Source organism: Muntiacus reevesi, chromosome 4, assembly GCF_963930625.1.
Source record: "Muntiacus reevesi chromosome 4, mMunRee1.1, whole genome shotgun sequence".
In the NCBI taxonomy this organism is placed as follows: Eukaryota; Metazoa; Chordata; class Mammalia; order Artiodactyla; family Cervidae; genus Muntiacus; species Muntiacus reevesi.
This window is the reverse complement of record NC_089252.1, coordinates 170,796,771-170,822,008: the sequence shown is the minus strand read 5'-3', so window position 1 is coordinate 170,822,008 and position 25,238 is coordinate 170,796,771. Positions and strand designations below refer to the sequence as shown.

Below are 25,238 nucleotides of genomic sequence, written 5' to 3'. Positions count from 1 at the left end.
CAATCTCGGGTGCTGTTTTCAGTTGCCGATCTCCATCAGCCTGGTCTCCCATCAAAGTACCTTCGCCCCTACACCAGCATGGCTGTGACGTAAGTAATCAGTAGCAGTCTTGCTATTATCCCTTTGGGACCCCAGACCTGCTCTCCTTTTGCTGGCTAACAGGAGGGCCTTCGGGCCTTGCCCTAAAGAGACTTGGGGTTCCACACTGGCTGAAGCTTTCTTCCTCCTCTGAGTGACTCAAAGAAGCATCTAAAATACGCAGGATTCAGCATATGCGGACTCCACAGGAAGTTCTCCTGTAGGGTCAGAGAAGTTGAAAATGCAGTAGAGTGAAAGACCCAGCCTGTTCTTTCTGGATCAGTAGATTGTTAGTATTAAGGACGGCTTTATGCTTAATTCTGCACGGGTGAAGATCAGTAAGCATGGTGACTCACACGTGAAGTGAAAGCCCCGCAGTCGTGTTCGACTCTTTGCCACCCCATGGACAACACAGTCCATGGAATTCTCCAGGCCAGAATACTGGAGCGGGTAGCCTTTCCCTTCTCCAGGGGATCTTCCCAACCCAGGCATCGAACCCGGGTCTCCCGCATTGCGGGCGGATTCTTTACCAGCTGAGCCACCGGGGAAGCCCATTGTTTACCGAGGCCTCTCCCTAACCCGGACAGTTGTTTCCTGGATCTCACCTCCACTCCACCTCAGCTGGAAACGGAAGAGGGCCAGAAAGCCAATGGCTTCCAAGAAAAGGGAGGCACACGACACTTGCAGTCCCCCGCCTTTCTTGCCCAGACTTCTCTCCGTGCCCCAGGCCGCAGACTGACTTCCTCCGTGTCTCCTGCTTCCTCCTGATGCATCGTCTTTTCAAGTCTGGCTGCGTAGGGTCTCAGTTGCAGCATGAGACCTTCTGTTGCGGTGCATGGATCCTCTAGTTGCAGTGCTCAGCCTTAGCTGCTCAGTGGTCTGAGGGATTTTAGTTCCCTGACCAGGGATTGAACCTGTGTTCCCCAAGTTTCAAGGTGGATTCTTAACCACTGGGCCACCAGGGAAGCCCTCTGATGCCTCTAAAAATAACTCGAGGTATAGTTGATGTACAATATAAAATATATGACATGGCAAGTCACAATTTTGAAGGTTATTGTCCATTTAGTTATTATAAAATTACTGCCTATATTCCCTATTCTATACAATATATCCTCGTGGCTTATTTTATGCATAGCAGTTTGTACCTCTTAACTCTCTACTTCTAAATTGCTCCTATTCCTTCTGTTTCCCAACCAGAAACTAGTGTTTTTTTTCAGATTCCATATACATGTGATACAGGTTTTGTCTGACTTATTTCACTAAGCATAATACCCTTCCAGTCCCTCCATGTTATTGCCAATGGCAGAATTTCATTACTTTTCATGGCTAAGTAATATTCCATTACATATTTGCCACATCTTTTTTTTTTTTTTTTTTGCCACATCTTCTTTATCATTTTTTCTGTTGATGGACACTTAGGTTACTTCTATATTTTGGCTATGGTAAATAATTATGAACACTTGAGTGCATATATCTTTGTGAATTAGCATTCTCATTTTTCAGATATATACCCAGGAGTGGAATTGCTTGGTCATATGGTAGTTCTATTTTTAGTGTTTATTTTTAGGACCCTCCATACCGTTTTCCACAGTGGCTACACCAATTTATGGGGTTGAGAGAAAAGTTCATTTGAGTCGTGCCAGCCCAGTATGTTCCTATCAACAGTGTAAAGGGTCCCCGTTCTCTACAGCCTAACATTTGTTATCCGTGTCTTTTTGATGACAGCCACTCTGATAGGTATCAGATGATATCTCACTGTGGTTTCAATTTGCACATCTCCGATGCTTAACAACAGTGAGCATCTGTTCATGTGTCTGCTCTGATGCGTATTCTTCTAACCCTAAAGATTTATCCTGGACAAAGGAGCTTGAGGTAAGAATGTTTTTGTGTCTTTTGTAGGGAAAGCAAGAGAAAAGGGAAGGCTGACGGTTTCTTTTAATCACAAAGATGCAGATGGAGGGTTGGGGTGTTTAGATTGGTAAGTCAGATCAACATTGGCAACTTTAAATTTTACATGTTTAATTCGATGCCAAACACCAAGCAAACATATTCATCATCTGAAGAATACTGCATCTCAGCCTTACTTCAGTGGCAGGAACTGGGCTCAATCTGGTGTTTTGAAGGTGATCACAGGAAAGAAAATGAGAAGGGGAGCCTTTTTAAAATGCTGCAATACCCACACTCATCACATCACGAGACTCCCCACCGAGTGCTGGGACCCACCTCCCGCAGAAAGCCAAGAGAACAGACCACTAAGAGGGGTCCAAGGTGCCTTCTACACACCTTGGACCACACCTCTCCTTTGCCAGGGAGTGCTACTAAAACCAAAGCAGAGGAATAAGTCTCCAGAGAGCGACTGAGACACACGGATAAAACTGGGAGGAGGAGGAAGAACAGGAGGCCGACACTGTGGCCTGGCCTTCCTGGACTCTAAACCCATGCGGAAGTCTGGGGCGCCACAGCTGCTGTCCAGTAAGAGGAGCTTCCAGGTCCTGTATGCCCCTCCAAACTCGGATTCAAATTCACCAACTAAAAATGGGATTTATCTCTGCCCTGGGCATCTGCACCTTCAGTCGCTTTCATCATCATCCTCAATCTGAAACCGTTTCTTCTTCCGGATTCCTGGAACTCCCAGCTCTGGTGCTATGGGAATGACAGGGATGAGACGAGAGAGGAGATCTAAGTATGTTATGGAGAAGGAGGGTGGTAGCATTTATCTTCTGGACTGGAGAGAAGAGTGCTAGAGGTTAGAAGAAAAAGCAGGTCCCGACCAGACTCCCCACTTCCGCCCCCACCTTTATCTTCCTCCTGCTCCTCATCACTGTCCAGCAGCTGTCGCTTCTTGGGTGCCATCGTCAGCTGCTCTTTCCCACCGCTGGTCCCTTCCTCTGAAACAACCACAAGAGGCATGAAATTAGGGAACTAGGTTCGTGTGGTCTCAGAAGTCTTGTAGACCCTCTTGATCGACATGGCCAGCACGCAGTAGGCATACAGTAGGGAAGCGGTCCTGGTATTACCCTCTGGCGACAGCTGGCCTGCTTTCTTTCCCCGAGCTAACAGGCGGGTCTTCAGGGCATGTGCTCGGTGCTCCTGCTGGTGCTCCCCCTCCTGCTGGTGCTCCTCCTCTAGGCCCGGCTCCCCAGGGACCTTAGATTCTAATCCTAAATGAAGCCTTTCCTCCCCTTCTGCTTGGCTCAAGGAAGCTGCCATCCTCCGGAGCTGGGTGGGACTCGGTTTGGCTGGAATTCGCCAGAAGATTTCCTACAGGGGCAAAGGAGTTGAAAGCAGGAGCAGTGGGAGAGGAGAAGCCTCTAGCTCACCCGATTTTGATATTACTCACCGAATACATACGAGCCTAATGGTGAAGCGCCACAAGGGTTGTGAACTCACTGCTTATTAATCCAGCTGTTAATCACTTAAGTAAATGAATGGATTCTAGGGCCCTAAAAGTGAGTCAGATACGATCCATGCTTTCAAGGATCTCACAATCAAACAGGAGAAAGAACCAATGTACTGTAACGATGCACCGTGACACCACAGGACTGGGGCTACACTAAGGGGACAAACAAATCTCAGCCACCAAAATGATTACACTTGGCTCTCTGCACCTGCGGGTTTCACATCCATGGAGTCAACCAACTACGGACCAAAAACACTGGGGAAAGAAATGAAAAATTCCAGGAAGTTCCAAAAGCAGAACTTGAGCGTGCTGCACACTGACCACGATGCACATGGCATTTACTTTGTATTAGTTATGACAGGTGATCTACAGAGGCTACACGCAAAGACTGCACCAATACGATGCCGTTTTATATTAGAGATGTGAGCCTCTGGTGAATTTTGGTAGGGAGTGTGGCTGAAGGGGTGAAAGAGACTGCTTTCTTGAGGAAGTGACAAAACTAAAACTCTTGAAGTCGGGTGGTCTCTTCATCAGGAAGATGGGTGATCGGCCACCCGTGTGTGTGGCTGGAACCTTCCAGCAAGGGGAAGGTTCTGGCATGACTGACTGTTTACAGGCATGAAAAGGTCTGTCTGGAGGATGGAAAGTAGCTCAGGATGACTACAGTGTGAGGCAGGTGTTGGGTGGCATGATCGGGAGGCTGCAAAGCTTGGCCAAGGCCAGATACATCACTCAGAGGCTGTGGACTTTGTCCTGCAAACAGTGGGATATAATCAAAACTATGTTTTAGAAAGATAATGTGAAAGCAGTGTGGAAGATGGACTTAGGAGAAGAGAAGACAGGTGAGGAAGAAGATTAGCAGGACAGCTGCTGCAGGAGTCATGGTCAGAGATGACAGGGAGTGAGAAGATGCATCTTAAAGAGGCAACAAGATGCTTGGCTGATGTCGTAACTGGTGCATTTACCTGTCCAGAGGCAGGAGGCCGAACCCCTAGCTTTCGCAACAGCTGTTGAAACTGTTCATTTTCCATCGCTTCTTCATTTTCTTCTGTCAGTGGCACCAATGGAACTGCCTGGGAGCAGCCTAGGACAACACCCGGTCACATGGTGAAGGACATGAAGAAGGAACTGGCTCTCCATCCCACGGCAGGTCCCCAGCAGCCTCCAGACCCCAGTCCTCCCAAATCCATCACTTATTCACTCACCAACCTCTTCCCGATCATCTGCTGCTCGTAGGAGGCAGTTCTGGAGCCAGAGGAGGGGAGCAGAAAAGCCTGAGGGAATGTGGGAAACTCACAGCTGGTCCATACAACCAACCTTGCCATCTGAGACATCTCTCCCAACCAAGCCCTCACCTTCCTGGTGCAGACTTTGCCCAAGGCATTCAGCTGAAAGGATGGAGCCAGCCTGGGCTTGCTCTGCTTCTAAGCCGCTTTCTTCCTCTTCATCCTCTTCATCCTCTTTCTCTGGCACGTTTTCCTCTTCGTCTAGATCTTCCTGGCAAAAATCGTGCAACGATTCCTCTTCATCAGGCTCCAATTCATTGGGGTGAGAGATGGACCAAAGGAGACAAGATAAGGAACTGCATGGAGTCCTCGGTTCCTGACTACCCCACTGGGGGGACCTATGCAGAAGAGCCTGAGGCAGGAAGAATCTGGGTGGGCTACTTCTAAGGAGCACTGCAGGGGGAGAGGGGTGGGAGGGGGGCACGCCCAGCTGGCAGAGCCAGGGCAAGACTGTTACCAAGCTCGGTGCCAGCTTCTTCCGGCGTTTCTTGTGCAGCTCCCGCCGCTCAGCCACCAGCCCCAGAGCCAGCAGTTTATCCACTATTCGGGCCCGTGAGCGTTTGGCTGTAATGTTCTTCATGATGTTACCCAGGACATCTACAGAGAGAGAAAGTGTGACTGGCCAAGAGCAGTAGGGGAGAGGGACTGGTACAGAAACCAGAGAGCGGGCTTTGGAAAGGGGATAACTCAGTTCACTCAAAAATGATGCCACAAAAAAGCAGCATGGAGGTCTTTCAAAAAACTACACATAGAATTACCATGTAACCCAGCAAGTCCACTCTTGAGTGTATATCCGAATAAAATAAAAACACTAATTCGAAAACACATGTACTCCGAAGTTCTTGGCAGAATTATTTACAATTGACAAGGTATAAAAGCAACCTAAGTGTCCATAAACAGACGAATGAATAAAGATGTAAAACACACACAGGGCTTCCCAGGAGGCTCAGACAGTAAAGAATCCATCTGCCACGCAGGAGACGCGAGTTCGCTCCCCAGGTCGGGAAGATGCCTGGAGCAGGAAATGGCAGCCCGCTCCAGTACTCCTGCCTGGGAAATCCCAGGGACGGAGGAGCTGGCAGGCTACAGTCCACAGGGTTGCGAGGAGTCGGGTACAAATTAGCAACTAGGCAACAACAATAACATCCACACACACAGGAATACCACTCAGCCATAAAAAAGAATGAATTCTCGCCATTTGTGGCAACACGGATGGACTTGGAGGGCATTATGCTAAGTGAAATAATTAAGACAGAGAAATATTATATGGCATCACTTATATGTGGGTTCTAAAAAAATAAAACGAATGAATGAATATAACAGAAAAGCAGCCTCACAGATAGAACAAATTAGTGGTTACCAGTGGTAAAGGGGGAGGGGCAGTGCGGGGCGGGGGTGGATTAAGACTTGCAAACTTAGGTATAAAATAAGCTACAAGGACATATTGTACAGCATGGGGTGTACAGCCAGTAATTTTTAACAATGATAAATGGGGCATAAAATTTAAGAATTAGGGATTATAAAAAAAATTAGTGACTATAGTGAATCATACTGCAGTGAAGTGTACACTTGTAACTTACATAATTAAAAAAAAAAAATCTTTAAAAACAAACAAGCGCAACACCCCAAATAGAGCAGGTGGACAGAAAGGAGACAATAAGCCTCCCTCGGGAAGAGGCAGCAGCAGGAGAAGAAACGGACCGCTTGCCTCTCCCCCCCGAGGCTCCCCGAGCCTGCCCCACGCTCACCGTCGGAGTCCTGGAACTCCTCGAAAAGCCGCTGCAGCTCGAGCTCCTGGTCCTCCGTCCACAGCACAACCTGGGTTCCTTTCCTGTTCGGGGAGGGTCCGTGGGAGGGCGCTCGGGGCTGCGCGCTGGGGCCCCGGCTCAGCCCCCGCCAGGGCGCGGCCGCTACCTGGGGAGGTCCTTGACGCTGTCGGCCAGCCCCAGCCGCACCAGGTGCTGGATGACCTGCCTGCGTGTCCGAGGAGCGGCTTTCAGGTGCGCCAAGATGGTGTCCACCACGTCCTGACCTGAGGTGCAGGAGGGTGACGCTGGGAGGGGGCCCGGGGCTCTGGCTGCCTTCCTCCCTCGAGCTCCGCGGACCTCAAGGCCTCATACCTTCCACATCCTTATGCGCGAGGTAGAGTTCCCGGAGCTGGGCCTCCTCCTCCGGGCTCCACCTGGGGAGTCTGTGGCCAGAAGATCTGAGTGGGGAAAGGAGGGGATCGTGGAGGCTGCTGGCTCCGAAAGAGGAGGCCAGGGGCCTTCCCTTCGGACAGGAGCAAGGGCGGCCCAGGCAACTCAAAGCAGCCAGCCAGCAGAGGCCTAAGGTGCGTCTCCTTCCTTTTAGTCTCCTTGTATTTAAGAATCCCAAAACCAAACCACGATCCTCCAGGCTGGGCCCCTGGAAGCTGATAGTGCAGGGGCTGAGGGTATTACGAGGAGAGAAGAGAAAAGGAGAGGAGCCGAGCTACGCAGAGAAAGAGGGCAGACGTTTCCGTGCGCCCTCACGGCTCCCCAGCACTTCCTGGTATAAGGCACAGAGAGGGTCTCTGTGGGGCCCCCGACTCTGACCGCACCCCCCGAACACTGGGGGAGGAGGAGGGAACGAGGGCAGACAGGACGCTTGGGCTCGATCCCCGGATCTCTCGTGGGTGAGATCAGGTAACACACTTCACCTTCGGGGCTTGTTTTCTCACCTACGAAAGGGGACACCGGCTGATCCGCCAGGTCCCCCAGCTCTGACCCGGCGCGCCGGGTCGCCCCCCACCACCGACCACCAGGCCTGCCCCGTCCTCAAGCTCACCCGCCGTCCTGGGAGCCGTAGCCCTCGGTCATCTCCCGAACCACAGCGGTGTTCTTCCAGAACAGCAGCTCCACGAAGGCTTTCTGGTTGACGGCAGCCAAAGCAAAGAACCTGCCCAGGATATACTTGGCAAAAGTCACCAGCTCCTGCGGGAGAGGGAGCTGCTGCCAGGCCCGTGGCCTACACAGGCAGGAACACGGGCCTCTGGGGATCGGCTGGCACCTGCTCCCAGCTGGCCCTCCTGCTCGGCCTCTTCTGTCCTTCCCCGCGCAGCCCCCCAACCTGCCCGCCGACGTCCTCAGCGTCCACGCGGCTCAGCCCTGACACCCCGCAGGGCCTTGCACCCCGGGCCCTCCCCAGGCCTCCGGACCCCGTTCTTCGCTACCGCCTCACTTGGTAGGCCCCGGCGGCAGGGTCGCTGAGCAGACGGTTGAAGAGGTAGAAGAGAGAAAGCTGGAAAAGCAGGGCTTCCATCTTGAGGTCGTGGGCCAGCCGGTGCAGCATCTTGACCACGCAGTGGTTGGTGTGGGCGCCGTTCTGCTTGTAGCTCCGCAGCAGCAGCAGGTAGGCTCGGAGCACGGTCGCGTTTGCAAAGCTGCGCCGAGACAGGGGCGAGACGAGGTGGGTGTGAGAAGGACACAGCGCGGCCGCCTGGCGCCCCGGTCTGCGCCCCGACACCAGCCGCGTCCGCTGGGCGCGCACCGTTTCAGGTAGTCCAGAAAGTTAAACTCTCTCTCCGACACCTGGACCACGTCCAGCGCCTCCTCCTCCTCCTCCTCCTCTTCGTCCTCTTGCTCCGCCCCTTGTTCCTCCAGCCCCCGCTGGCCTACAGAAAGAGCGAGGATTACCGGGTATCTGCGAGGCTGGCGCCAGAGAAAGGGGAGGTGAGCGATGAGAAGGAGTAGAGACTCACGGGGCAGCGGGGCCCAGAGGATTTGCTTCAGTAGCTGGATCTCCTCCTCTGGGGAGATGTCCTGAGCACCAAACACATCTCTTTCTGGCCACACCTCCCTGCAGCACAGAAAGAAAAGAAAAAAAAGGCTTTCTGCCAGAGAGAATTTGGGCTTCCCTGGTGGCTCAGATGGTAAAGAATCTGCCTGCAATGTGGGAGATCTCAGTTCAGTCCCTGGGTTGGGAAGACCCCCTGCAGAAGGGAATGGCTACCCACTCCAGTGTTCTTGCCTGGAAAATTCCATGGACAGAGGAGCCTGGTGGGCTACAGTCCATGGGGCTGCAAAGAGTCAGACATGACTGACTGACTAACACTCTCACCAGAGGGAATCTAAATTATAATTTGAGGTAGTAGATGGAATTTAGACTTATTTTCCAACTGGAAAGAGAACGCAAACTGTCATCTCAAAGATGAAACAAAGACTAGGGAAATTTTCCCTCGTAAGCCTCATTGCAATGAAAATCATAGAGGAACAAAATGCAAGTTATCTAAATGCATGACATTTAGTTGGACAAATATACACAGTGGGGTTTTAAAGCCATTAACAATTGCAGAAATATATCTGATGAGAAATGATGCTCACAATATACTGAGAATTAAAAAAAATACTATAAATCAGTATCATTATATTTTTATTTTGTAAAAGAAGGTGCATATGTCTATGTATAACACAGAAGGGAAAAATACTCTGGAATGTAATTCATCAAAATGTTAATGACGGCTATTTTTTTTTTTTAAATGTGGAACGCTTCACGAATTTGCGTGTCATCCTTGCGCAGAGGCCATGCTAACCTTCTCTGTATCGTTCCAATTTTAGTATATGTGCTGCCGACGCGAGCACTGACGGCTATCTTTGGCTCATAGAATTATCTCTGTTTTTTCCCCCAACTAACTGTGCTGATATTTTTCAAAAGTGAAACGAAACAAACAATAAACCTAATAAAGCAAAACCTAGACGCCCCGGACTCAGCCTCCCGCGCAGAGAGAGCTCCTGCGCTTCTGAGGGGACTGCTCTCTTTGGAAGACTGGGAACCCTGCGCCCCAGTGAAAGCCACTCTCCGCCCCCAGAAGCCCGGGGGCCGGATGCAGGAGGACGGCGGGCAGAGCTCTTACCGGGCAGACCTCAGGAGGCTCAGGGCCTGCGGGGCCTGGCCAGCCAGGAGGCAGTCCTGGATCCGCACCATGGCTTCTGCCCGCTGCTCTTCCACCGGCACCTCTGAGGCCGCGTCAAAGGGAACCGCAGAGTCCAAGCCGAGCTCAGAACCCTAGAGAGGGATGATCAAAGCCACGGAAACGTGGAGGGCTGAGGGGATGCCCAGACAGCCCGTCCAGGGCACTGGGCGCAAGAGAAGCTTTCTGCAGCGACTTGCCTGGGCATGGCTCTGCAGCTGCTCGGCCAGGGGGGGCCACACGGCCTCCAGCTCCTCTGGGCTGTAGGGGGCATCGCCAGGAGCAGCAGATGCCTTCTTCCTTTTCTTTCTTCTCTTTCGTTTGTTCTGCGGAGAAAGAATTGTGAGAGGACAGCAGGAGAGCCAGAGAGGACTTTCCCCTGAACTAATCAGTCAGGAGTCTGGATCAATCAGACATTCACGGAGTGACCACCACGAGCTACTTGAAGGCAGCGGGTAAGCGGCAGTGATCGGCGCGTGGCCTTCTCCTTGGGGCCCCGGTGGGGGAGCAGGTAAGTAGGTGAGCGACAGCACAGCGTGGATGAGACCTAGAATGTGGCTGAGCAGAAGGTGCCACGGCAGAACACAGGAACAGCACGTGACTCATTTCTCGGGGCGGTGACACCCTGAGCAGAAGTCTACAGGACAGACAGATTTGCTGTAAGGACAAAAACTGCTACATGAAAAGGGCTTTGTAAAAAGGAAAGCATTCTGCAAAAGTACACTACGGTTGTTTTCGTCCTGAAAAGCAGAGGAATGAAAGCCAACACCCTGACCCTGTCTCCCCAACTCATGGCTGCAAATCAGTCTTTGCTGTGGGTAAATAAAGATGGGTGATGAGGTCCTTAATGACATTCATGATATAGTCAAGGAACTTCAAACACACCAAAGGTCAGGAGCAGGAGCCTGGATTCTAGCAGGTCAGGATTAAGGATGGATGCTAGCCATTTACTCGCAAGACCTCGGACAACTTCCTTAACCAGTCTGTGGCTGCATCCTGGTGGTGGTGTAGGGATTATGGGAAAATCTTAGCACCACCTCTGAGACAGTAAACGCTAAACGCGCCATACAGTACTGAGGATCCAACAGAGTTCTGAGTGAAAAAAGACCTTTCAGAAAAGTCTCACTGGCACTACGGCTGTCCTAGGTGGCGCAGTGGTAAAGAATCCGCCTGCCAATGCAGGAGACGCAAGAGACCTGGGTTCGATCCTTGGAGCAGGAAATGGCATGTATTGTTGCCTGGGAAATGCCATGAACAGAGGAGCCTGGTGGGCGGCAGTCCATGGGGTTACAAAGAGTTGCAGTGGATACAGCTGAGTGACTGAATACATTGGTACCACAGCCCCTTTCAAGTTCACTTCTGACCAAGTTTTAAGCTGTAGCAAATAGAAGTACAGGAAAATTTTTACAAAGCAGAGCCCTTGCGTCTCCAGGATAGAAATTCCTTGACATTTTCTTCTTGTCCCAGATTTTTCATTTATTATTTCATTTCAGGCTCATAGGGGTAGATATTATAATCAACTCTAAAGACCTGGACACTCACACAAGCAGCTTGAGTTATTCTAACAGTAACTAATACAGGATGACAACCCAGGTCTCTGACTTTTTTTATTTTTGGCTTTGCTAGGCGGCATGCAGGGCCTTAATTCCCAGACCAGGGATCAAACCCTGGCCCCCTGCAGCGGGAGTGCAGGGTCTCAACCAATGAACCGCTGGGCAAGTCCCCAGACCTCTGACTTTTAATGTAGGGAAGGCCCTTTCTATCTCACGACAGTGAGCTCCTGAAGAACAGCCAGGAAATAGCACAGCATAATTACTAAATTCTAAAATTATGGACCCCCAGAGTCTATCTGCTTTTAGCACAGAGCAGGTGTTTAATAAACGGTTCCTGAATGAAGATATTTACGGTAGATCAGGAATTAACCGAATGAGGGGAAATTCACAAGGCCAACTCACAATGGCAACACCAACAAAACTCTTGGCCTCAGTCGAGAGTCCTTCTAACAGATCAGCTTTCCCCTTCCTCCTTTCCCCCCAGCTCTTTCTACACCCCTGGGCCGCCCCATACCTGCACCATCAGGTTCCTGCGGTTCCGACAGAACCGCTCCAACATCTTGAGGAAGAGGTGGGTGGTTTCCACCAGGTCACGAAGGAAAGAGCGGGGCTGGAATCTCTCATCAAACTTCCGAAAGAGAGCCAGGAAGAGCTCCCGGTACTCCATCACGTAGAAAATGTTGTCTGCAAACAGGGAAGAGAAGGGGATGGAAGGACTGGTCTGAAAAGCTTGGGGATGGGAGATACAGGTGGAGCTGGGATGGGAAGGGTGAGGTCTGGGTCGAGAGGCAGGGAAGGCAGGACCAGCGACCAGGCCAGGCCTCACTCTTGATGATGCGGCTGCTCTCCCTCACAGCCTCGTCTGGGCACACATCCATCTCATTCACCGTGGCCAGCAGCTCCTGATACGCCTTCAGAGCCAGGTGCATCCTGCAAGAAGAAAGGAGGTGAAAGGGAGGCCAGCTTAGCACCTTGGTTCATGGAAACAGTATCACCCCTTTGCACCCCCACCTCCCAAAATAGTTCCATCAATAACTGAATGACCCAGCCTGTCCTTGCTCCCCAGCCTGACCACCTGAAGCCTGAAATAGGGAAGAAAAGCACCATCCCGAATTCAGGCGTTCTGATTCCCAACCTGCCCAAGATGCCCACTCTGACCCCAGTTCTCCTCCCGCTCACCGGCGTGCCCAGGAGGCGGCTTCCTTGCGGTCGGTCAGCATCATCTCATAGTAGTTGGTGAGGTTCTGCTCGATGAAGTGGAAGGTGCGGACACTGAGGGTCTCAGAAACCAGGCCTGGCCGGAAGGAGGCAGCTCGGTTGAAGGCCATGAAGAAAGCCAGGGCCCACATGTAGTAGGTCTCGTCGTGCTGTTGAGCCTTCTCCCGAAGCAGGTGGTCCTACGTCCAGGAAAAACAGATCATTCCATGACTTCCTCCTGTCCTACCGTGACCAGGGGGACCCTGGACACCACTGTGACAATGTATCAGTCCCAGAACTTCCACCCTCCTCTTATGCTCTCCACGTTCCCTTCCCTTTCCTCTGGGGCAACTACTCCATAGTCTCTTTTGTCCCATCAGTAACCACTCCCTCCTGACATCATCACCGTGTCTCAGGCGCACCCGACACCCTTCCCGCCTGCTAGGCCATGCTCTTCGGCTAGCTTCCCGTGGGCTCCTCACCAGCCTGCCCGTCCCCCAACAGAGGCCCGAGTAACCTCTCTGCTCGACCCTTCCTAGGCTCTCACCTTCACCGAGCCCATGAGCCGGTTGTAACAGTTCTCCAGGAACTCCGAGCAGAAGTCCCGGAGGAAGAGTCTCACGTTGAGGGCGGAGCGGCGCTGGACGGACAGCTCCCGGGCTGCCTGGCGACGCTTAGGCACCCGTCGGGGCTGCTTCCCCAGGTCGGAAGTGTAGTTTTGGAGCTGGGGGTAGAGGTTGAGGGGATCAGAATTAGCCCTGAGCACCTCCCTCACTGGCAGCTCTTTCCACATCCTTGGTACTTCAGTTTTCTCAGAAGAAACTCGTAGAAGGTTCTCTCCCGCCAGTACTAAGTGAAGATGCAGGTAAAGACAACGCCAAAACTCTGTGCCTCCTACGCCTCCAACTTTCTAAGCCCAAGAACAGAGATGGCTTTACCTCCAGAGATGCTTGCCCTTGGTGGGCCCCCCACTCTACAATGTCCCCCCAGCCGCCCCGACAGGCCCATACTCACATTGTGGAGACCTTTATGAAAGACGAGGTCCCTCTCCCCAATGGATTTCAAGCCCTGGATGATGTAGGAACCCCCAAACCGAGAATGTCTGCAGAGGGGGAAAAAACACAAAAAAACTGCAGGGTGACCCCTGCATTCTGTGGAAGCTCCGTCCTCGCCCTCTTTCAGCAGTACAGCAGAGCACGCTGTGACCCGGCTTCGGCCCGGGCCCCGGCATCCCATGCTGCCGGGACGGGAACTCGGCTCGAGCGGCCGTCTGCCACTCACCTGTTGCCCCGCTGCAGGGCTCGGGTCTTCCTTTCCGCCATCTCTCGCTGGCGCAACACCTCCAGCTCCGCCACATCTGTCCTCCGCTCCTGAGCCAAGCGTCCCTGCCCTACTCCTGCCAGCTGCTCAGGGTTCTGGATTTAGAACAAGGAGGGACGAGTCAGAAGGGCAGTCATTCCCTATTCTGAGTTCACCTCCTAGGGGGGACAGAGAGAGTGACCGAAAATAGGACTGTTGGTGGGACCCCGTACTTAAGACATGGCTACTCCACAAGTCACCTGCCTTCCCCAGACATCTCGGTCATGACTCAAGAGCAATTCTGGCTGCACAGCAGAAAAGGACGCGAGGCGAGGGACGGCGGCAGCAGGCCGGGGTCTCACCTGCTCACGGAACATCAGGGAGATGACCTCCAGCACGTGGAGGCTCCACTGCTGCTCCGCAGGCGAGCTGGCCAGGAAGAGGAGCAGGTCGTCCAGCCCACTGAGGTGCAGCGCCCAGAGAAGCCGGTCGTGGGCGCTGGCGTCATCGTCGATCCGCTGGGCGGCGAGCAGAGAGGTGGAAAGGGGGCGCTCGGTCAGTCCTCCCGCCCAGGCTGGGGGTTCTTCAGCTCGCTCCTTGACCAAGGTGCCCCCCACCCAGACCAGGCAGAGGACAGAACAGCGGAAAAGGGGGCTGCTCTCCCTGACCGAGCATGGGAGCCCAGACCGCCCCGGATCACCTGCTCCCGCTCAAGGTCGGCGGGGACGTGGAGGACGTTTCTGACCAGGAGCAGGATGCGCTCGATCAGCAAGTTGTCTTCCTCCTGCCGTTCCTCCCAGCCCTGATCAGAAGGAGAGACAGAGGAAGAGACCCCCTGGGGAAGGCGGGAGGGGCCTACCCTGACGAAGGGGCAGGATTAAAAAGAAAGGAAGTGTTGTTCAGGCAGTCCCGAGGCAGCAGACTCAGGGCAGCGGACTGGATGGTACCCCAGGGACCGGTCGCCGTGACGATGCCCTGCCCGGGACTCCGCGGAGGAGGAGCAGGGCGCTAACTGCACCCCTGCGCCCTCAGCCCGCCTGGCATCTTGGGAGGCACAGACTCACCAGCTGCAGCAGCTCATACAAAGCTTCACTGAGGACCCCAAACGCCTTCTCACTGGCAAAGGCCTACGAAACAGGGGACGGACCTTAAGCAGGCTCCACGTTCTCCTTCCCCACCGCCCCTGACTCTGCCCCAGGGACTCTGGGGAGAAACCTCACCTCTTTGTAAGCCTGCAAGTAAGCCAGCACCTGCAGAAAGTGGCGCCGGAGGCTGGGCTCCTGCGGGACGCCGCCAAAGCAGAGCAGGGCTGGCTGTGTCAGGTTCACCGTCAGCCTGGGGAGGTCACGAGGGGAGGGGCACGCCGTTAGGGTTCCTCATCGGCACCAACACCAGAGGCTGGCCCACGGTAAACCTCAAAAAGCTGAGGAATCAGCAGCAAGATCCTGCGGCTTAGCACAGAAACTAGATTCAACAGCCTGTGATAAAAGCCCCAGTGAAAGGAAACATAAAAAACAATGTGTGTGCATACACACACACATATATACACGTGTGTGTAACTAGGTCACTCTGCTGTCAGCAGAAATTAGCACAGTGTTATAAACCAACCATACTTCAATTAAAAAGAAAAGAAGCTGGGTCATCACCTGATAACGGCATCAAAGAGAGGCTTGTCGCGGCGATGCTGCGTGAGGATGGGCAGGAGGTCGCTCTGCAGGATCTGAGCCGACCCCAGCTGCTGCCGCACGTCCCGCGTCTCATCCTCGTGCCTCAGGTAGCGGATCAAGTCCTTCACACTCTCTTCAGGGACAGAGCAAACACTTACATGGAACCGGGGAAGAAGCTCCACCCAGGTCCATGCGCCTTTCACACCCATGGCTTGAGAACTTCAAAAGATCGCAGTTCAAATACGTTTTTTTCCTTTTTTAATCGGTTTCCTCAAAAAGGGACTCACCTAAGCAGTCTGGCTCCTTGTGGTAAGTGTCTCCCTCCAAGTACCCGAGGGCACTGCATGTGGCAAGAAGCTCACAGTTCATCATGCTCAAGCCCACACATCAGTGGACGAGCCGAGGGACAGAGAAATGACGAGGCCTACAGAGACAAGGAGAGAAAACCAATGTGGGCTCCTCCCCACAAAAGGGGGGAGCGCACAGGGCCCGAGCGCTTCGGGTATTCTGAACAAAACCCTCAAATGCTTCACTTCCATCGGCACCAACAAGTGTTGCTCCCAGCCTCAGGGAAAGCTTTAAGTTAAGGCTTCAACCAACGAGGCTCCAAGCCTAAGAATTAAGTCATCCCATCCTTTAACCTGGGGCCTCCCAGATGGTGCTCATGGTAAAGAACCTGCCTAGCAATGGAGGAGAGGTAAGAGAGACAGGTTGGATCCCTGGGCCCCAGTATTCTTGCTTGGAGAATCCCAAAGGAGCCTGGTGGGCTGCGGTCCATGGGGTCGCAACCAGCTGGACACCACTGAGGCGACTTAGCATGCACGCATCCTCTAAATTGGGTCTGAAGCTGTATGTTTCAGAGTCTAGGTGATGTAGTAGAAAAAAAGGCTGGTTAGTGAAGGGCATCAGCACCAAGACTCACCCTGAGAAAGCTCTGCAGCTCTACGAGAGGAACGAGCTTTCCTCTCCCTTAAAATTGCCAGCCCCAGTCCCCGTCCACCTTCCACACACAGTTACGGCTCTTCCGTACAAGAACGGAGAAAACCCAGCTGTGACTGTGAGGTGATCCCACTGAGGATCTGATACATCCCAGGAGCCCCGAGGCTTCTAAGGCCCTAGGGCTGTGCAGAGAAAGTTCCTTCACTCTCCTCCCCAAAGTGACTCATAAGTTTTGGTGATCTCAGTGGAAGCCAGCACCTAACCCGGTGGACAAGGAAAGAAGTGACTAGGAGCTAGTTAAACTTCTTGTCCCTCTACGCAGAAGGACCATCTTCCTTTTCAGAAGCATGCCCCCCTTTATAAAGGTCCTTAAATCCGTATCAGATAATCAAGTAGGTACAGGTCCTGGATGTTTCAGAGCCCGCCACTAGTAACACACACACACACACACGGGACTGTCCATCAATCTTGTCCCCTTATCACATTCAGCCATACTCTCAGCTTCCTCTAAAAAGACCTTTCCCATATGTCCCCATAGAGGTTCCATATGTACCTCTAGCCCAGCTCCACCCCTGTCCCCCCACGGGAATGGGCATGTCCAGAGGACCAAGGTCTGAGGCCTGGTGCTGTATCCCCGCGTCTATGTAGCCGGGTTATCTCTCTAGGCTGCTGCTCCCCCTTCCCCGGTGTGTTATACCCTCAGCCGCGTCCAGTTCTTCTGCAACCCCGTGGACTGTAGCCTGCCAGGCTCCTCTGTCCATGGAATTCTCCAGGCAAGAATACTGGAGTGGGCAGTCACTCCCTTCTCCAGGGGATCTTCCCAACCCAGGGACTGAACTCAGGTCTCCTGCGTTGCAGGCAGATTCCTTCCTGTCCTAGAATCTGATTATCTGTCGTAAGTGATCTACTCACACACACCTGCCCAACACACCACTTCCTAGACCCATGCCTTAGCTGCCTCTCTGGCTCGCTAACCCTCCAGCTCAGGAACAGAAACATACACATTCTGAGACACAGAGCCCCGCCTTGCACTCTCCAAACCTTGCTCCCACCTTCTGGAAAGTCTATCTCCCTCAACTCCAAAAGTTCTAAGCCTATCTGACATTCACAATCCAGCTCAATACCACCCACCTCCTCATGAGGACTGGAGTCTCTAGCAGGGCAGGTTCTGACAGCACATGTCATTCTAAATGGACTGCCTCCTCCAGCACTGAACACTTCTTTATGTTATAATTCTCTAGAATAAGTCTTTTCTCCTCTATTAAATGTTTTTTTTTTTTTTTTTTTTAATTTTTATTTATTTGGCTGCAGCAGGTCTTAGTTGCAGGATCTTTTGTTGAGGTGCGCAGGCTTACTTGTTCTGAGCAGGTGGGATTTTAGTTCCCAGACCAGGGACCAAGTCCCAGATTCTTAACCAATGCACCACCAGGGATGTCCCCAACAAGCCTTTAATTTATCTTTGTTTCAATCAGAGCACTTTATTCTCCTTCGTGTTTTCTACTTTGAAAATAATTCTCCCATGCCCCCTCTTTGACCCACAACAAAGGCAAAACAGTAAAACCAGAATTCTGGATTGCTAAAGAACCAACAGAAAAGTAGAAAGGAAATTTTTTTTTTCCCTTGAAAAAGATATTAGAAATAACAAAACATGCAAGTATGCAAGTAAGAGCATTAACATTACACCCTCAATTGGTATTGTACCCAGTGAACACACACCCAGAATGCCTGCAGTCTTTTGAGCCAGGCTGCACTTCAAAACCAGCTTAGAGGGACCGCTCTGGTTGTCCAGCGGTTAGGACTCTGATCAAAGCAGGGGGTCTGAGCTTGATCCCTGGTCAGGGAACTAAGATCCCGCATGCCACCACATGCGGCACAAACACAAAAAACCATCTTAGAACGTCTGCTTAGGCCGGATCCAGATATTCAGAAACTCCAGGGGCTGAGGGAAACGCGCACAGGCACAGCATTCAGGAAATATTTGCCAAATGACCCTGTCGTTGCAAACTGCTTTAAGACACACAAGCCTGTTATGCTGGAGAAAAGCCAACATGCAAAGGCAGCTCTGCACCTGGATTCCGCAGTCAGCAGCGAGTTCCCACCACTTCCTTCTGTGCCGCGCTTTTCCGGTGGTTTTCTTTTGTTTGCTTTGTTTTTAAATACAGACTGGTATAATGCAGTAGTTCCCAAACTTTTGGATTTCACGGACGGGTCTTTTTTTTTTTTTTTTTGTAATTTAGGGAGACTAACCTAAGGTTGCAGTCTTTACATTTTGTAACTTAAGGACATTAAAAAAAAAAAAAAATACAGGCACACAAACCTCACTTTTGCTGGCAGAGGACTATAAAACAGTGCAGCTGCTGTGGAAATCGGTTTAGCAATTCCTCAGAATGTTAAACACGGAGCTAACATAGGGGCAGGAATTCCATTCGCAGGTAAACACCTGAGAGAAATGAAATGCATGTCCACCCCAAAAATGCACACAGCTGTAACAGCCAAGGTGTTAAAAACCCCAGTGTCCACCAACTGATGAATGAATAAACAAAAAGTGGTATGTCTATACAATGGAATACTATTTGACAATAAAAATGAATGAAGTATTGATACATACCATAATATGGATGAAATCTGAAAACATTATGTTCTGTGAAGAAGTCAGACACAAAAGGTCACATATTGTACAATTCCATCTACCTGCAATACTCAGAATAGGTAAATCCATAGAGACATAAAGTGTTACAGTTCAGTGGCTGCCAGGGACTGGGGGAGAGGGGGGAATGGGGCTGATTGCTAGTAGTCACGCTTATGTCACGCTTATGGTTTCTTTTTTGAGTGATGAAAATGTTCTAAACTTAGACAGCAGTAACTGTTGCATATCTCTGTGAATTGTACATTTTAAAAGGGTGAATTTTATGGTATGTGAATTGTATCTCAAAACAGCTATTATAAAAAACACTCACACAATAACTACACATTCTGTTTTCAGTATTTAAACACCAAAAAAACCCCATGAAAACCTAACAAGGACAAAAATCCCAGGATAAAATAGTTCTTTACATTTAATATATTTGATTTTATGAAAAAATTCATTATGCTGTATTTTCACATTTCATCATAGACAGATGAGAACTTTATCAAACACCTTAGACAAAGCAGACATGGACATTTAAAAGGAATATTATGGAGTAGGAAATGGCAACCCACTCCAGTATTTTGCCTGGGAAACCCCATGGACAGAGAAGCCTGGTGGGCTACAGTCCATGGAGTGGCAAAAGAGACATGACTTAGCAATTAAACAACAATAACTGATAGCTTGTCAGCATACATCCAGAAAAAGCAGTATTCACTGAAGACAGCCATTTTTCATTGTTTTTACAATTCAAATATACTGTTGTCCATTTTGTTTTATTCTCATTTTTAAAATATTTATTTATTTGGTTGTACTGGGTGGGTCTTAGCACATAGGATTTTTCATCTTTGTTACTAACACAACATTGTAAATCAACTATACTCCAATAAAATTAAAATACAAGAAGGAAAAAAAAAATAAATAAAAGGAATATTAGTTAAGTTTCCCACTCAGCAGAGTACTAAACAGTTGAGATGAGGCAATAATCATCCGAAATTAATACTTGCAGGCCTCAAAATGCCAAGACCCAAAGGAAAACAAAGCGTGAAATATTAAAAATGCTTGTAATTCAAAACAGAAAACAAACACACTTCTTGAAAACAAAACCAAACAAAAACTTTGGTCCCAAACCCACCCTGCTCCAACAAGCAGCTTTGAGTATCACTAGTATGAACAAAATGACACTTGGCATTGGAATTCCAGTTCGGTCCGGTACTAAGGTGGCGATCTTCAGCATGTGGCTTAACCTAAAGCTCAGCTCTCTTATCGGCACACTAAGAAAAATAAGTAGGGGGTGGTTCAAGTGAGGTCAGGGAACTCATGTCATCTGTGGAGCAGTGGCCCGTTGGTGTCTAAACAGTTAGTTGTCTGCATCCAGAAAACAAAGCATAAGCACCTAGGACATCTTACAGCAAGCTGACAGAGCCGATGTACGTTGAATCTAACAGTGAAAAGCATGAAAGTGCTAGTCATTCAATCGTGTCCGACTCTTTGTGATCCCATGGGCTAATAGTAAAAATGTCTCCATTCTGTATATCTTTTTTTAATGTTACTTCTCTAGTAATTTAATTTTTCTAATAATACTATTCAAGTTTTATTATTTTTAAAATTAATTAATTTTAAATTTACCTTTTTGTGTGTAGGGGGGTGGGGTGCAGCGCCATGCAGCATTTTAGTTACCTGAGCAGGGATCGAACCCATGTTCCCTGCATTGGAAGCACGTAGTGTTAACCACTGGACTGCCATAGAAGTTCCTAGGCCTACTATTTTAAAACAGTTCTTTATATGTCAATTATATCACAATAAAGTTGGTGGTGAGAGGGGGAGAAAGCATTGGTCTGCAATAGCTTGGGTGGGGAAAAACCCTGGTCCTTCGCCAAGAAAGTCTGAGAAGCACTGATATCAAACTGATATTTACTGAGTGCTGAGTACAAAGACTTCTCAAAATATGAATTTCCTCTCCAACTACGGGACTCTACAGTCAGTCATTAAGGGCTTACAAAGAGCTTTAGGCAAAAGTCAGGGCTCTGTGGGTACAGCGGCTAAAGGTGTTGAAGATATTTAAGGAATTTAGTTGCACAAATAAAACTCACCTAATATAGAGGAAACAATATAAAAGGCAAGTTAGTACAAGCTCTAAGTAAGTGATATTGAAAAAAGATTCTGAGAAACTAGGACTCTTTTCAGGCTGAAGTAGTCAAGGAGGTTTTGTCAGAGAAGTGTGATTAGAACTGGGCCTTTGAAGGCTGCCTTAGAATTTACGCAGCTAGGAGGAGGGGAATTTGAGCAGAGAATCTTCCAGAGCAAAAGCAGAGAGGGAACCACTATGAATAAAGGAGATTAACAGGAGAGCAATGAAAAAGATGGTTGGAACTGGCTTTATGGGAAAACTTATTGACAATCAGTTTAAGGATTTACAATATAAGCCTGGGACTAATTGAGGATTTCTAAGCTGAAAAACAAAATGATCAGACTGGGGTAGAGCAAGCAGGAGCACATATCCTACGACTGTGTCACTACACATCACTCTTGTAAGGTCTCAGTCTTTTTTCCTCTTACTGCATTCACGCCACAAAAGATCCCAGCCTCAGATCAATGCAACCACTTACTCTCCAGGCTCTTGGATTCAAATCTAGACTAGGATTTGCTGCGGGAAACCAAACAACCCTGCACAATGATACACAACAGATGTGATCTTCCATCCGAACAGGCCTTCAGCCTGGCCCAGCATCCTTGGTGTGCCGGGTCCTCTCCCTCTTCTGAAGGAACAGCTGTTTCTAACGTTCACGAATTACCCTTACGTCCTTTTACCCCACGGCTTCCCACACCTCTCAGCTGGCGTCTCTGGTCCCTTCCTCTCAGAACAGCAGAAACCAGAAATGACCTCCCTCAAAGTTCTCCACCCAAACTGAAAAACACACATGTTTCAAATGCCCACAGTGACCTTTTTGCTTCGAATCTAAGCTCTCCATCCGTAACAGCTCAACTGGAAGCTCAGTCTTAACCACTTCTTATCCCTCAGTTGGTTCTTCCTCATTTGTCTCCAACATTCTCTTTATACTGGCTCCTTTCCCGTATAAGTTGCTCAAAGCTCTTCCATCTTAGGAGGAGGGAAATCCAATAAAGCGAAAACCAAAAAACTAAAACTTTCCTCAAACCCATACTGGCTGTTCCTCCTCTCCTCAAGTGGGATGCTCCTTTTTATGTGCGTACGGCTGCAAGGCTTGCGGGATCTCAGTCACGGCCTGAACCCTGGACACGGCAGTGAAAGCCTGGAATCCTAACGACGAGGCCACGGGAGACTCCTAAGCCTACACCTTTAGTCCTCTTCCTGTCTCTCTACACAGCTCCTTGGGCAAACTAATCCACTCCCACATCTTCAACTCCCATTTCGGGGCCAACAGCCAGCACACCCGGTATCTCCTGCCACTTTGAGTTCCCTGGTGCCAGCCCCACACATGAATAGCCATCTCCACCTTCTTCTCAAATCCTCACACTTAATATGTCCAAATGCAACATCCTTTCCCTTGGTTGTCTTTACTTTTCTGTTGGATTTCTCAGGAATTGACACAATCTACTCAGCTATTCACATAAGAAACCTAGAAGTCATTCTAAATACCTTGAGTCAGTCACTCAAGCTAACTCTGCTTCCTTACGCTCTCCCATCTGGCCCTTGTCTGTCCCATTGCTCCTGCCTCGCTTCAGATCCCCAGTATCTCTTGCTACCTAGCCTCTTTCCCTGTGTCCAGTTCTCTTAAATCTATCCATAACACGGTTACCAGGGCTGGCCATTTAACCACACTGCTTAAAACCTTTCAATGACTACATAAGAAACTCATAGTAATTGTCTCTGGGGAGAACTGGGGGACCTAGGTCAGGAGAAATAGCTATCTTTCTCTTCAGTACTATTTGAATTGTTTTACCTTCAGCATGCGCTGATGCCTACAATACAAAGTCCTTTCCGATCTGTCTGCTAGTTAACCTTCTAAGCGTCTCCCAAGACACTCCTCTGTCAGGAACACCCTTCTCTCACCCACCTAGAGCCTATCCGCTCGCCTTTCAGAACTCTGCCCACGGCACATCCTCCTGGTTTCTCCATACAGAAAGCATCTCTCTGTTGTGTTTATTTTGTGCCATAAACAGACTTTCATCATGGCATCTGTAGTTCATGTTGTACATACTCCTTAAACAGACCGTTTAAAACATTTATCTCCCTGAATCATCCCTGAAGGCAGGAATTGTTTCATATTCACCTTTGAATTTCAGAGTCTAGTGAGTGAGTCAGAATCTCCCGGGAGTGGGGCTTGGACAAGAGTGTTCTGAAAACACTCTTTGGGTGACTCTAACTCAAGCTCCTGTTACCTGCACTAAAATATAAACTCTTTTGAGACTAGAAACCTTTGTGACCAGCACAACATAAGTGTCAATACATTCTTTCTAAGCTGAAGTAGACAAGTTTTGAAGCTGAGGGAGGAGAGGCTGGGCTGGAGATTTGGAGGCATCGGGTAGTTAGGTGGCCTGTCAAGCTGTGAAAGTAGAGAAGTTTGCTCAAGACAATTCCAAGTGAGCAGAGGAAGGAAGCCAGGGTGGAATTCCCTGGCGCCCTGTAACTGCAGAGGCCTCACATCTGTCCTTCCTTCCAGCTCCTTAAGGGTAGGAACTCTGTTCTATCCCTCTCCATCCATCTGGTACGGAACACAGTGCACTGTAGGAGCTGAGTACCTTTTACTCAATTGTGTAAGTGCCACAGAAAATGTTCAGTCGTGAAGTTGTGTCTGACTCTTTTGGACCCTGTGGACTGTAGCCTGCTAGGCTCCTCTGTCCATTGGATTTCCCAGGCAAGAATACTGGAGTGGGTTGCCACTTCCTCCTCCAGGGGATCTTCCTGACCCAGGGATGGAACCCGTGTCTCCTGCACTGGCAGACGGATTCTTTACCAATGAGTAACTGGGGAAGCCCGTCATATACAGAAGGAGGTAAAATACTCCAGGGACACAAAGGAAAAAGTGACTACTTTGGCCTAGGAGGGCTGAAAAGAGAGGTTTTCAAAGGGACAGCTGAGTTCGCTCCTGAAAGAGAAGCTCATTTATTTGGCAGACAAGTGGTAAGGACTTCAAGTTCGGGGAACAGCTGGAGCACAAGGCCCAAAGCATGACAGACGCCATACAAACACCGTTCCCACAGGGCTGCGATTCAGCGGCACGAGACGGAAAAAAAAATGACGAGACCCTTTGGAAAACAAGCTGAGTCGGAGTCAGACTGCCAAAGGCCTGGACACCCACCTAAGGACCTAACCTTGGCCGTGGGCAGCCAAAGAGGAGCTTTAAATGTAATCTGAAACGACCAGATTGCCTTTTATAAAGGTAATTATGCGTGGCAGCAGGAAGGGCCTAGAACTGAGACTCGAGGGAAGGAGCTTCATTAACGGCTGACGGTCCAGCTAACAGAGCCAAGCAGAGACGGCAAGCTCCGTGAGTGTTCCACCAAGGGGCAGGTCAGACGGGAATGAGAAACCCAGCTTATAAAAGCTCAAGCTGTGAGTCAAGCGACCCTGGACCCCGGCTCCTGCCGACCAAGTCGCACACCTGTTCTCTTTCGGGTCCGAACTGGATGGGCAGCTCAGACGCGGAAATTCCGGGGGCGCTTCCGCCGTGCAGTAGAGGTCGCAAGGCCCTTTCCATCACAGCCGCGCCCCCGAGGGCGGCCCAGCCGTGCGGAGCGACCTCGGGAGAACACGCGGGCGCCCCGGGCGAGCTGCCAGCGCCCGGGAGCTGCGCGCGCGCGGCCCGCCCCTGCCTCCAAACCCGGCGGCGGGAACGGGGCTCGCGCGCCCCCGGGAGCGCCCGTGGCCCCGAGGGCACGCAGCGCACCTCGAGCCTCCCTGCCCACGCACGCACTCACCCGCTGCCGCCGCTCCTCCGGCTCCCCGCGGGCCCGCAGCCCGGCAGCACGGCTCCGCCGCTGCTCCCGCCGCCGGCCGGGTCGGACCGCCCCTGCCTACGCGGGAGCGGGGCGGGGCGAGCCGGGCCGGCCCACGGGGCGCTCAGCGGCCGGGGCGGTTGGTGATGCAGCAAAAGAGCAAGGAAGCGAGTACCAGTGCGGTTTTATCTGAGTCGGTCCCTTGGATCGAGCCCGAGCTCTTGGCGCGATGGATTTCCTGCTGACTTATGATCATTGGGATCTAAGTCCGAATAGAGGTGAATTTACATTCTTCCCCTTCTCCTAGTCAAGTGGATTATTCCAAAGTCTTAACAAGCTTAGTT

General features: G+C 50.6%; 1 protein-coding gene and 1 non-coding gene across 5 annotated transcripts; both read right to left on the bottom strand.

Annotated features, from left to right (window-relative positions):
- Positions 1-1,060: 1,060 nt before the first annotated feature.
- Positions 1,061-24,959, bottom strand: TIMELESS (timeless circadian regulator). 4 transcript variants are annotated; one of them, XM_065934887.1, is made up of 31 exons: positions 24,877-24,943; positions 18,667-18,789; positions 16,091-16,273; positions 15,698-15,834; positions 15,390-15,543; positions 14,964-15,078; positions 14,808-14,870; positions 14,444-14,545; positions 14,106-14,261; positions 13,726-13,859; positions 13,459-13,546; positions 12,992-13,168; positions 12,427-12,644; positions 12,074-12,177; positions 11,762-11,931; positions 9,895-10,020; positions 9,638-9,789; positions 8,486-8,583; positions 8,275-8,398; positions 7,966-8,167; positions 7,573-7,718; positions 6,885-6,970; positions 6,679-6,796; positions 6,513-6,595; positions 5,222-5,361; positions 4,834-5,011; positions 4,684-4,752; positions 4,444-4,562; positions 3,096-3,339; positions 2,874-2,966; positions 1,061-2,721 (listed from the first exon to the last, which is right to left on the bottom strand). In XM_065934887.1, the coding sequence occupies exons 4-31, from the start codon at positions 15,780-15,782 to the stop codon at positions 2,648-2,650; spliced, it is 3,618 nt and encodes a 1,205-aa protein (XP_065790959.1). In that variant the 5' UTR covers positions 15,783-15,834; positions 16,091-16,273; positions 18,667-18,789; positions 24,877-24,943; the 3' UTR covers positions 1,061-2,647. The 4 variants fall into 4 exon arrangements, with proteins under 4 accessions (XP_065790959.1, XP_065790962.1, XP_065790958.1 ...); XM_065934890.1 differs by lacking the exon at positions 16,091-16,273 and having other exon boundaries at positions 1,061-2,187; positions 2,646-2,721; XM_065934886.1 differs by lacking the exon at positions 16,091-16,273.
- LOC136168013 (U6 spliceosomal RNA) lies at positions 9,259-9,365 on the bottom strand. Its single transcript, XR_010663180.1, has one exon. It is a non-coding gene; the product is annotated as a U6 spliceosomal RNA (small nuclear RNA).
- Positions 24,960-25,238: the final 279 nt, after the last annotated feature.